The sequence below is a fragment of the Danio aesculapii genome, chromosome 23, assembly GCF_903798145.1.
Source record: "Danio aesculapii chromosome 23, fDanAes4.1, whole genome shotgun sequence".
In the NCBI taxonomy this organism is placed as follows: domain Eukaryota; kingdom Metazoa; phylum Chordata; class Actinopteri; order Cypriniformes; family Danionidae; genus Danio; species Danio aesculapii.
Window position 1 is genome coordinate 10098762 of NC_079457.1, and position 13877 is coordinate 10112638.

General features: G+C 36.1%; 1 protein-coding gene across 2 annotated transcripts in view; it reads right to left on the minus strand.

The window, feature by feature from the left end:
- LOC130217833 (uncharacterized) overlaps nt 1-13877 on the minus strand; it is a 90860-nt gene that overhangs the window by 43250 nt on the left and 33733 nt on the right. For both annotated transcript variants that reach the window (XM_056450045.1, XM_056450046.1), the window contains 2 exons: nt 11281-11392; nt 4606-4696 (listed from right to left, as the gene is read on the minus strand). In XM_056450045.1, the coding sequence (XP_056306020.1) occupies nt 4606-4696; nt 11281-11392 (203 nt within the window). The remainder of the gene's footprint in view (nt 1-4605; nt 4697-11280; nt 11393-13877) is intronic.

Below are 13877 nucleotides of genomic sequence, written 5' to 3' on the forward strand. Positions count from 1 at the left end.
ATTATTTGCTAATTAATAACCACCTCATGTGGAACTCTGAGGGCTCTATCATACACCCGGCGCAATAAGGCACAAGACGTGTTTCCAAGACGTGTTGCTAGTCTCAGACCAATGCAACACTAATTTTCACATTTTCCGCCACATTGTTTAAATAGAAAATCCATTTGTACCACTTTTTTAGACTCATGGGTGTTCTGGTCTAGAAAAGAGGTGTGTTAGGGCGCATTGTCGGCACGTTGCTATTTTGAGGAACTAAAATTGACTGCTCAATAGGCCAGCTGAGAGCAGGTCTAAAGTCCAGCGCAGAGCTTGTCAGTTGTGTGCCTCGCTTAAACACTGCTTAAAACACACAGGATGTAGAGCAATACAGAAATATCTTTACAAATGAAAAAGAATTAAAGAATTAAAATATTACAAAAATTATTATTTTCTATAAATATAAAAAACAGTATCTCCATGCTTTCTTCACCTCGGGGGCTTTTTGCAGTTTATTCCTGAGAACTTGCTTTTGTATATTGTTATTATTATCATTAGTTTTATTTATTATATGCATATTTATATTTGTTTTATTAAAAACAAGCTTAGATTTGTCCACCTGTCAGGTTTCGGATCATATGGGGCGTAGGACGTGTCTTTGGATATAACTCAGTTTTTTGATCACACTTCGTTATTATTGTTAATTTATTCGTTTGCTGGAAATAGTTTTGAAACAAATCATTGAGCTTAACAAACAAAATTAATTATGTAGGCTAATGCATGTTTTCAGGGAAGAGCATACAACACCGTTTCCTTATCCATGAAAGAGAGAAAGTGAAAGTAAAGGCTGAATGGAGGAGGCTCATTGTCCCCTTGCTGCAGATACTGTTTTCTTAACTGTTTTGAAGAGTTCAGTTTTTCCACTTACAAAGTGTGCCATGTAAATAGCAAATGCGACGCAACTGACTTTTAAAGGAAATGGGAGATGACACTCTGATTGGTTTATTCTCAAAACACACCCATAACTCATTAAGAGAATAAGCTCAACCCTGTTAGACCATGCACTGCGGCGCAGAGCATATTTTCCCGTCCTTAAAATAGCAAAAGTGGATTCAGACACGCCCTTAATTTTTTTGTGCCCTGTGCCTCACTTTGTGCCTAGACCTTTAAAAAATGGCTGCTACTGTCCACCAGAGGTTGCATTTTCGGCCACGGACACATGCTTTGAGAGTCTTCATGACTGAATGAATAACACTAAGGCAACCCGGGTTGATGAAATATAATTGGCTGTCGGCGCTATAGTCTAGTGGTTAGCGCGCAGACATGTGGTGCAGAAGCATGTCAGGACATCCCAAGTTCGAATCCCGGCTCGAGGACTTTTCCCTACCCTACACCCCTCTTTCTCTCTCCAACTTTGCTTTCTGTCTCAATACTGTCCTGTCGAATAAAGTAAAATCTTAAAAAAAAAAAATCTTTAAAAATAAATAAATAAATATAATTGGCTAAACTGGCATTGGGCGGGTTAAAGGGATCAAAACAAAGACAGACGTTCTGGCACGCAATGCAAATTTTCAATGTAGAATATCTGACTTCCGCATTGTTTTTCAGATAAACAAGAATGTTCACTTAGCATGTTTCTTAAATCATTCATTCAATTTCTTTTTTCGCTTAGTCCCTTTATTAGTCTGGGGTCGCCACAGCGGAATGAACCGCCAACTTATCCAGCATTTGTTTTACGCAGTGGATGCCCTTGCAGCCGCAACCCATCACTGGGAAACACATACACACTTATTCACACACACATACACTACGGACAATTTAGCCTACCCAATTCACCTATACCTCATGTCTTTGGACTGTGGGGGAAACCGGAGCACCTGGAGAAAACGCACACAAATGCAGGGAGAACATGCAAACTCCACACAGAAACGGCAACTAACCCAGCCGAGGCTCGAACCAGCGACCTTCTTGCTGTGAGGGGACAGCACTACTTATTGCGTCGCCTGTTTCTTAAATATATACAATCATAATATGCTATTTTTATGCTTTAGAAGATTCAAAACTTACATACAGCAGCTTTAAATTATAACTATTTGAAAAATAATCATAAAATTTTGTTTATTTATTTACATTTTTACATGTTTTTTCTCATATTTGTGAGATTCAGTCATACACATTCAACAGATGTCATCTGAAATCCAGCCAATGATATATGCCCTAAGGCTAGATACACACACATATATATATTAAGGTTAAGACATTTATATTTGACATGTTTTATGTATTATGTATCTCACATATTTGATGCATTTTAAGTGACCACCACAGCTGGAAGGGGTTTCAGTAAGACATCATTATACAAGACTCAATATTCAGCAGTGATATCTACTGAGAAATCCAGAAACTCTAACCATGACTTGTGTAAATCCAATCCTCAAGCTTTGGAAAGGACCGGCTCTGTGATTAATGCTTCACAAACACATGTCCAGGGTTGTTAAAATGACTAAAGAAACTGAAGACAGAAACTGCTAAATTCTCTATAAAGCCCTTAATCAAGTGGTTTGGTTCATTTGCAGTGTGAGAATGTTAAGAATTTAAACCAACAAGCTGTCAAATTAAATCCTTTCATGCATTTTTTACATAATGAGGATCAAATTAATTCGATGCACTTTTAGACACATGAAAATATGGCCATAAACATATAAACAAGCCTAGGTGAGTTAGAGCCTACAGACCTGTGTGTGTGTATAAATAAATAAATAGAAATAGGGGGCGACATGGTGGCTCAGTGGTTAGCACTGTCACCTCACAGCAAGAAGGTCGCTGATTCGAGTCCCGGCTGGGCCAGTTGCTGTTTCTGTGTGGAGTGTCCTCCGGGTGCTCTGGTGAATTATATCTATTGGTGAATTGAATAAACTAAATTGGCCATAGTGTATGAGTGTGTGAATGTGAGTGTGTATGGGTGTTGCGCAATACTGGGTTGCAGCTGGAAGAGCATCCACTGTAAAAACATATGCTGGATAAGCTGGCATTCCACAGAGGTGACCTCTGATAAATAAAGGAACTAAGCCAAATCATAATGAATGAAAAATAATAGAATATCATTATATTATTTTATCATTCATTCATTTTCTTTTAGGCTTAGTCCCTTTATTTATCTGGGGTCGCCACAGCAGAATGAACTGCCAACTTATCCTGCATTTATTTTATGCAGTGAATGCCCTTTCAGCTGCAACCCATCACTTGGAATCACATCCACACTTATTCACACACACATACACTACAGACAATTTAGCATACCCAATTCACCTGTACCACATGTCTTTGGACTGTGGGGAAACTGGAGCTCCTGGAGGAAACCAACGCGAACGCAGGGAGAACATGCAAACTACACACAGAAACGCCAACTGATCCAGCCGAGGCTCGAACCAGCGACCTTCTTGCTGTGAGGCGACAGCACTACCTACTGCGCCACTGCGTCACCCAATTTTATCATTATTTATTCATTCATTTTCTTTTCGGCTTAGTCCCTTTATTATTCCGGGGTCACCACAGCGGAATGAACCACCAACTTATCCAGCACATGTTTTTACGCAGCCTATGCCATTCCAGCTGCAACCCATCTCTGGAAAACATGCATACACACTCATACACTACGGACAATTTACCCTACCCAATTTACCGGAGCAAAAACCGGAGCACACCCACAGGGAGAACATGCAAACTCCACACAGAAACGCCAACTGACCGAGGCTCGAACCAGCGACCTTCTTGCAGTGAGGCGACAGCACTACCAACTGCGCCATTGCGTCACCCTTTATCATTATTATTATTATTATTATTATTATTATTATTAGTAGTAGTAGTAGTAGTAGTAGTAGTAGTAGTAGTAGTAGTATTATAGTATAGTAGTATTTTTATTTTATTATTAATAAAAAATATATATTCTTTTATGGTAGCATACTAGCATACCTTATGTCTTAAAATGAAAAAGTTTCATGAGTTTTGATGCTATTTGCTATTTTTTATGTTTTTAAATTCACAATTGTATTATCATTCATTTATAATTTTATCATTCATATTACTTGTTTAAATTTCAACTATTTAAAAGAAATTGAAAACAAATCTTTTTAATATATAATAGTTATAAAACAAATATTTGAGCATGTTTTACTAGACAAAGACTAAATACTATTTTGTTTTATATAAACAAATTTAAAAAAACACAATATGTAAAATATACTTTAATTTCTTTCAGTGTACAATTCTTTATGATTTAAGAGTAAAACTTGCAGGAGATTAATAGTTGTATTTTTGTGTGAGGATTAAAAACGTGTAAGTGTAATGAACAGTGTTTGAACACAGAGCTTATTATTTGCAATCTTCGAAAAGCCTAAGGAGGTTATTAAAATTTACCTTAAAATGGTTTAAAACAAATTCAAAACTGCTTTTATTCTAGGCGAAATAAAACAAACAAGACTTTCTCCAGAAGAAAAAATATTAACGGAAATACTGTGAAAAATTCCTTGCTCTGTTAAACATCATCTGGGAAATATTTAAAAAAGAAACGACACACTAGGGCGAATAATATTGACTTCAAATGTAAATGAGTGGATGCTGTGATTTTACCTCCATCATGTACTGATCCACCACGTGCAGCTCAGCTGAATCTCCTTTATGTGATTTATACATCTCCACGTCATCCGGAGTGGGCACGTATCTGATGAAGAGCACACAACAAATGTAAACACAGCAAAGCACTGAAACGCCTGCCCTAATTTAGGTTTACATCATCCCAACCTCTCCGCTTCATAAATACTTCATAGAGGCCCATTTTAAGCATGCACAATTCTAAAAGGATGTCACACGACCCTTGTTCCCTTTTTTTACAGGTTGACTGCCTAGCGAGCCTATTTTCTCCTTGGAGATTGCCTCTTTTTTTCCTTTGCATCTCTCCATCTAGTCCTCAGAAAATGGTGCATGCTTTTCTGATTTCCAGTGGCCCGAGGAACAGGGGTTGATTAAAAGCCAAGTTGCAGTCAGCTTGAATAAAGTGCTCAGGTAGTTGACGCTTCGACTGTTTCTGACTCTTTGAACCCGCCCACCTTTTAAAATGGGCCGCTGTTCGGGTCATTTTAAGCGTGTTTTAAATCCACACCACACTGACTATTTCATGAGGATGTTCTGATGGAGAAACTACAGCCACCTGTCATTAATATTGCAGATATTCTACTTGGACCATTTTGCTTAAAGGGGACACCTTTTCATAAGGTGGGATATAAATCTCTGGTTTTCAACAGAATATGTCTGTAAAGTTCCAGCTCAAAATACTTCACAGATCATGTGGTACAGCTTAACAAATTTGCCATTAATTGGGTCATTTTGTTCTTGTCACTTTAAATGCAAATGAGCTGCTTCTTTCCAGAAGACATGGGCTGCGTCCGGAATCGCCTACTACTTAGTATGTACTACATTTGAATTTTAATTTACTACTTTACTGTTAGAAAATTACATTCCTTATAGTATGAATGTGAGCTGTGTGAATGGAACTTGGACGTACTGCATCTGCCATTTTGTCATTATCAGGCAACCCATCCACATTAGTTGCATCGCTTCACTCCCATTCATGAATTCTCTTGTGTGGCATCATGGGATTGCATAGCATACATTGGATGCACACTTCAGAATCTCGCAGGAAAGTAGTAGGTCATCCGGGTATTTCTCGCATCCTGTTTTTGGAATGCTACGAATTCAGATCTACTTGGCTCGCATACTGTTTTTAGCATACTGCATAGTATGGAAGTATGCCATTTTGGATGCATCAGTGCAATTCTGACACTCTAGAAGCAACAAAACATGCAAATCTCATGCAACCAAAATGTTATAAATTACAGTAGTGGATTAAAACCTAAACGCTATCCTAAACCTTACATACGCTCACTGGGTTGAAAACACCCTGCTGATGCACATTTTGAAATATCGCATGGGAAACAAGTCACGAAAATGGCAAATTTCATATGAAAATACCTTAATTGCAAATAAAGCTTTTACGCTTCTTTGAGGTTATATTGGACTTGTGCAAAAAATAGCTAGCAAACATAGAGTCCTGTAGGGCTTGGCGATTTAATCAAGGTGGTTTGAATTTGAATTCTGTGTTTGTAAAGTTTTAGCTCAAAATACTGCAGAGATCATTCATTCAGTCATGCCAGCAGATCAAAGGGCCACAGTGAGAGAGAGAGAGAGAGAGAGAGAGAGAGAAATTGAGTTTACTTTCATTTTCTCAATCGCAGTGAAATAGGGGCCTCTGCTGTATCTTCAGTGTCAGAGAAAGACTGTCCAGCAAACACACACACGGTGAATTGTGCAGAGTTTCTGCATTTTAATTACGCGCATGGAGTATACACTAACCTGCGCATTATTCAGCCACAAGATGGTGCCAAACTGTCAAAAATGCAAAGCTGACAGAAAATGTAAATGGTTGATTGGAGCATATACTAATCTTCAAAAAACTTGTGAAAATTCATTCACAAGACATCACAAATCATTCAAAAGCAGTCAAAAACTGCAGCATGACAGATAAGCAGATACATATGAATATGAATCTAAGTATACGTATTCCCTGACAGTCAAAGTGATTCGAAGTTCCCAGCTGAGCATGTGCTATTTAGCGGTTGTTATCTGGGAATAACATACCTTGGAATGTCACGACTGACCAATCAGAATAAAGTATTCCAGACAGCAGTCTAATAAAAATAATTATTAACTGTATTAAAATTCATTATGAGCATTAGTATTAGCATTAGGAAAACTCCTAGTGCTAGGATAAAATGTTTTGTAAATATTGGCCAATGTTTTCATCAAATGTCCCCTTTAAGACTGTACTCAGAAGTCCACGTGACTGCACTTAGATATTCGCTGTATTGGGTTAAATAAATATAAATCTCTCAGCAGGTGCATTATATTATGCCTCCTGCACACAGGTCAGCATCAAGCAGTCATGTGAGGATGCTTCTTGCAGATAAAAATGCTAGAGAGAAAGCATTTCTCCAGCTTCCCTCAGGGCAACTCAATAGTTTCCTTTTCCTCAAATACATCCGATAAAAGTTTCATAAGCGGGCTGTTCTGTTAAGAGAGCCTGGCATATGTTCTTTTATATTAGCATTAAAGAAACGTTCCTCAACATGAGCTGCTCGTGACTCTTCGGGGTCTCTGTGGTCTTCATTAGATCCGCTGCTGGAACATCCTGCAAAACTCTGTTCTTTCATAGGGCTGCGGTCGGCCGATCTCCACCATTATATTTTCATTCATATTTTATAAAAGGGTCATTGACAAATAACATGGACGGTGGTGTTTTGGTTGAAATCTTAACCTTGTTAAATGTTTTCTGTGCACTCTGACCATAAAAAGTGCATGGAGCGAGCTAATGAATATAAAATGTGACTAAGATTGCTTTAAATAATATAGTTTATCATCTCACAATGCTACTCCAAAGTTCAAAAGTTGAAGGGTCGGCAAGTATAATTTGAGAAATTATGAATAATTCTTTATAATGAATTAGGCATAAATAATTGATATAATTTTATTCAGCAGGGATGAATTAATTAAATATCTGTTTGATTATATTACAAGGATAATATAGTATAAACTGCTCATTTAAAAGAAAGACTTTTGTTATTTATTAGGCATTACTGTCCTATATATAAATTTGATATAAAGTAGCAAAACTAATAATACTAAGTAATAATTGGGGTTGTAATGGATCACGGTTAGTCTGTGATTCGTACCGATCACCACCCACGGTCTGGAACACACATGACCCGTGGATTAATACTTTTTTTTTACTTTACTAAATTATTAACGATCGCAGAGAGATCACCTCTCACGTCATTTAAATCGCATGTATAAAAGCATTTAGTCTTTCCTGTAAAATATAATGATGACAGAAGTAGTTGTGGTAGGTTATTCGGGATGTGGCAGGTTTCTTAGGTTATTAAAGGTGTTTTCTGTCACCATTTATTTAGTCTTTTGAGTTAGTTAGGTTACAGTGAAATAACAAAGTACTGGGATAACAGTTTATACTTTAGACATAACCACTGATGTTTATGGTAAAGATTAAAATCACCATCTTATGCATTTCACTTGATGCTCAAAAATGAAAATTGTAGACAGCAATTACTTTATTTAACCAATAGGTGGTGACAACCAGCCTTCAAAAATATGCCACTTAACAATTCTTCAAAAATGATCATCTAGCAATGAAACATTAAGTTTTATAAGTGAATAACTGAACTATTTATTAAAAATGAGTGACTGTGACTAAAAAAACATAATTTGATCCTAATTGTGAGATTTGTGATCCGTTACACCACTAGTAAAAATGCTGCAAATACAGCTTATCATCACAAAAATAAAATACATTTATAAATTAATAATTTAATTAATAATTAAATTAGATTTATTATAAATAATATTATTACCAGTATTATATTTGTAATTATTTCTACTACTACTTATAATAATCATAATATATTATTAACATAATATCAATATTATACTAATAATGAATATTGGAACTTAAATACATTAAACATTACCGCAGTTTCATCTGTGATTCTGATAAAATAATGATGTCCAATCGAGACTGCTTTAAATAGCTTTTTTTAAGATCTTACTGACTCCAAACTTTTCAACAGCAGTGTATCATCGCTCAACTTGTCATGCCAACTCCCCAAAGATAAAAAAATATATTTTATAGATAACAAGCTAAAACAAGCTAAAACTAAAACTTAAAGTTATACACAAATAAAAATAAAACAAAAACATGTACAGTTCTCCCATAATCTGAGCACAAACAGACAAATATTTTACTTTATATAGGCACCAGACCCACAGAACCGAGCTTGATTCCAATTGAAATTAATGTACTGATTTACTTTACATGATATGTTAAAAATAACGGGCAATACTTAAGTTTATGTCACAATTCATGCTATTAACTAATGGCTTATTACCTGCCTATTATTAAGTTATTAACTGTTCATAAGTAGTTATAAAGTATGATCTTATTCTGCATGCCTAATCCTACCCAAATCTTAACCCAACCTCTACCTTACTATTAATAAACAGCTAATTAGTAGTTTATTAAGCTAGAGTGTTAGTTAATGGTTTGTTAATACTGTGAATTGTGACCTAAACTAAAGTATTACAGAATAAAGTACATCCAGGTTGTTGTTTTTGCAGAATAAAACCTGACAGGCTTATCAGCAGCCCAACGCGAAGCAGAATACTGTTGTATATGCCTTATTACACAGCTACTTGCCACAAAACTGAAAAATTAGGTTTATGCACTTCTACATGATTGATATCCAACTATTATTCCCCTCTGATTTGGGAAATCATTTACAGTTATGGTTGGGTTTAGAGAATAGGTGTGGATTATTTTTTTCCAACAAAAATTATATTTCAGGATCAACATAGATAGTTAATGCAGGATCGCATCATACGTGCATCACAAGATGGTGCTGACAAGTCACAGACAAGCATATATGAACGTATTCACTAATGGTCAACATGATACAAAGTTCCTGGAGGAGCCTGTGTTATCAACAGTTGTTATCTGGGAATAACATATCTTGGAATGTTGCAACTGACCAAATCAGAATCAAGAATTCCAGACAGCCATGTAATTATTCCAGATAAGTGGTTTTGAATTGTTTGGTGCCATCTTGTGGTTGAATAATAAGTAGATTAGCGTATGCTCCATTCAGCATTTTTTTTATTTGATTTATTAAAAAAGTAATAAACTATTACAGCTCAGAACAATGTTTTATGTAATGTTTTTAAGAGAGTTGTGTAATAAGATAAGGATAAAGTACATGCATGAGGTTGTTATCACAGAAAAAAGCCCAAAAGGAAAAGTGGAGAATTGTTGTATAAGACTGAATGGCTTTGTACTGTGAAAACCATCTGTGCTGTACTTTATGCTGCTTATTAGACAACTACTTGCCACAAAACGTATTACTCAAGTTTATTCATTGGTTGAAACATTCTTTTACTGTAAACTGAGTTTTTATTCATTTTGCTGTAAAAAAAAAAAAAACAACAATAAAAAAGGGAATTGTAATTGTATTTCAATAGGAAACTGATTTCTAGTAACAGTTATAATTTTTTCAACAGTAAAATATTACTGAAGTGAGACAGCTGGAGAGCCACGTATCATTGATCAAAGAGTCACTTGTGGCTCGAGAGCCATACAGTAGGTTCCCTACAACTATGATACAATATATACTACCTTGCACATTAGGCCTTCATCACATTGCACAAGATGGTGCAAACAGTCAAAAACACAAAGCTGACAGAAAGGAATTTGTCTGAATAAAGCATATACTAACCTACATTTTATTCATTCACAAGATGGTGCCAAACTGAACTACAGTTAAAGTCAAAATTATTAGCGACTGAATTATTAGGGAATTGAGTTTTACTTTTATTTTTCAAATATTTCCCAAATTATGTTTAACAGAGCAAGGAAATTTTCACAGTATGTCCGATAATATTTTTTCTTCTGGAGAAAGTCTTATTTGTTTTATTTCTACTAGAATAAACAGTTTTAAATTTTTTTAAAAACATTTTAAGGTCAAAATTATTAGCCCTCTTAGGCAATATTTGTTTTTCGACTGTCTACGGAACAAATCGTTTTACAATGACTTGCCTAATTACTCTAACTTGCCTAATTAACCTAGTTAAGGTTTTAAATGTCACTTTAAGCTGAATATTAGTATATTGAAAAATATCTAGTCAAATATTATGTACTGTCATCATGACAAAGATAAAATAGATCAGTTATTAAAATTATTTATTAAAACTTTCATGTTTAGAAATGTGTTGAATCTGCTTTCTGTTAAACAGAAATACTACAAAAATATATAGGGGGCCAAAAAATTTAGGAGGGCTAATAATTCTGACTTCAACTATAAATGTTAACATGGATATAAGTTTATAAATGGGATTGTATTCACTGACTCTAATGGAGATTCAAAGTTTCCTAGATGAGCCTGTGTTATTTAGCGGTTGTTATCTGGGAATAACACACCTCAGAATGTTGTGACTGACCAATCAGAATCAAGTATTCCAGACAGCCGTGTAATAAGGTATTTTAAAACATGGTGCATAAAGAAAACAGACATTAGTCTGCATGTTTACAGACAGACTATTTATCAGTCAGCATAAGCGCTGCTTAAAATGATGAACTATTGTGTTGAGTGTGCATTCTGGCAGGCTGCTTTATCTCCATATCACTCTTACCTCCTGAGAGAGGCGATATGTTCATCAGAGAGACCGCCTTCCTCTTCATTTATAATCAACAGTTTGTCCTTCAGCTCTTTTGGCTGCACGGGGAAACTTTTGAGGAAAATATCTGTGGGGAAAACAAAGCACACAATAAAGTTAAATTCTTGAGGAAGACAAAAAATATATACCCTCCCCACCTGCCATGAAAAACTCCAAGAGCGTGTTTTGAAGACAAAAGGGTTACGTGCTTAATTACCTCTCTAACCGGCGAGGGCCAGATGCGTGCTGATTTGCATTGTGTTAAAAAAAACACGTGAATTGATGGCAATTTTATTTTAACTAACAAACCTAGCTGTGCAAAAGCTGCAAACAGAAGGAAGGTATGAATAATGGGAGCTGTGGAGGTTTGGATAACACTCATTAGAGCAACATATTCACACTCTGATTGAGCGGCACTAGGTTCAAGGGTACATATACAACCTTAAGCCGCTTTTTCCTGTTTGCACTAATGTGAAAACATGAAACGTGAAACCAATAAGCATTCAGTCCTGTTTGGAGAGGCTGACTGTTTTATTTCGAGCAAGAAAATCCACATGTTAGGATGGATAAAGTCTTGATTGTTAGAAACACAGGAGAACATGTAGCATTTATAAAAAACAAGCAGGCTCACGATTGTATTAACAGAGTATTATTATTAATGACCAATGAATCACTGTAGCTGAGATCAAGATAAATATTAATGATGCTGTTATAAATTGATTTGAAAGAGTGTTGATAGTTAAAGACCTTTTAATGACAAATTTGGTTTGTTCCACTGGAAAAAAGTGATCAGAAAAAATATTAATGATAAATATAATGGCCTCATAACAATCATTTTTATTACAGATTTATAACAAGATATGTTGTCTTGGCAATGTCAAGTTGTGATGACAAAGATTCTTGAACAATAGCTGCATGTCCCAAATGAAGCACTGCACACTACACTCTTATGCACTACATAATAATAATAATAATAATAATAATAATAATAATAATAATAATAATAAATTGTTATTATTATTATTATTATTATTATTATTATTATTATTATTATTATTATTATTATTATTATTATTATTATTATTATTATTATAACTAAAGCTAAAGCTAAGCAGGGCTGAGCCTAGTAAGTACCTGGATGGGAGACCACATGGGAAAACTAGGTTGCTGCTGGAAGTGGTGTTAGTGAGGCCAACAGGGGGCATGACTCTCTGTGGTCATTAAAAATCCCATGGCACTTCTCGTAAAGAGTAAGGGTGTAACCCCGGTGACTGGCCAAATCCCTCCATTGGCCCTTACCAATCATGGCCTCCCAATCATCCCCATCTACTGAAATGGCTCTACCACTGTTTCTCCACTCCGCCTATAGCTGGTGTGTGGTGAGCGCACTGGTGCTGTTGTCCTGTGGCTGCCATCGCATCATCCAAGTGGATGCTGCACACTGGTGGTGGTGTGGAGAGACCCTCCACCCCCATGATTGTGAAGTGCTTTGGGTTTATGGCCATACACATTGCATTACAATAATAATAATAATTCCTTGCATTTATTTAGCACTTTTCTGGACACTTAAAGCACTTTACACACTGGGGAGAATCTCCTCATCCACCACCAGTGTGCAGCATCCACCTGAATGACGCAACGGCAGCCATATTAAGCCAGTCTGCACACCACACACTAGCTGATTGGTGGAGAGGAGACAGAATGATGAAGCTAATTATGATATGGGGATGGTTAGAAGGCTATGATGTACAGAGGCTAGGATGCCAGGGTTAAACCCCTACTCTTTTTCGAAGGACATCCTGGTATTTTTAAAGTTCAAAGAGAGTCAGAAGCTCGGTTTCACATCTCATCTAAAAGACGGTCCTCACTGAGCAGTATAGACTCCCCTTCACTCTACAGGGGCATTAGGACCGCAGGTTGAGCAGGTTGAGCAGGTTGATTTAACGGTCTCCAGCAGGGGTGTCAAACTCAGTTCCTGCAGGGCCGCAGCTCTGCACAGTTTAGTTTCAATTCTAATTAAACACACCCGATCTTACTAAAAGAGTCCTTCAGGCTTGTTTAAAACCTACAGGCAAGTGTCTTGAAGCAGGGTTGGAACTAAACTGTGTAGGGCTGCGGCCCTTCAGGCTGTTGGAAATGTAAACATGAGTATAGTGCATCACAGAGATTTTAATGATTGATTTTAATGCTAATCTTGAAATGTTCTGTTTTTCCTCGACTTCGTTTTTTTCTTCAAAATGAAAAAAAAATGAATCATTACTTAATAAAAAATGTACAATGTACATTTCAAAGGCATTAAAATTATATTAAAGGTGCCATATAATTCATTGATTCAGCGTGTTAAATTGTTCTCTTATAACTACATAGTATGTTTGTGACTTAATAAGTAAAAAAATTCTCCAGAAACTGTTTTATATCAGTGAGAACGTAGTGTTCATGCTTTTATCAGCAGCAGGGTGGATTACTATAATGGACTCCTCATTGGCCTTCCCAAAAATACAGTCAGACAGTTGCAGCTCATCCAGAACGCTGCGGCCAGGATTCTGACCAGAACAAAAAAAAAATCTCAGCAC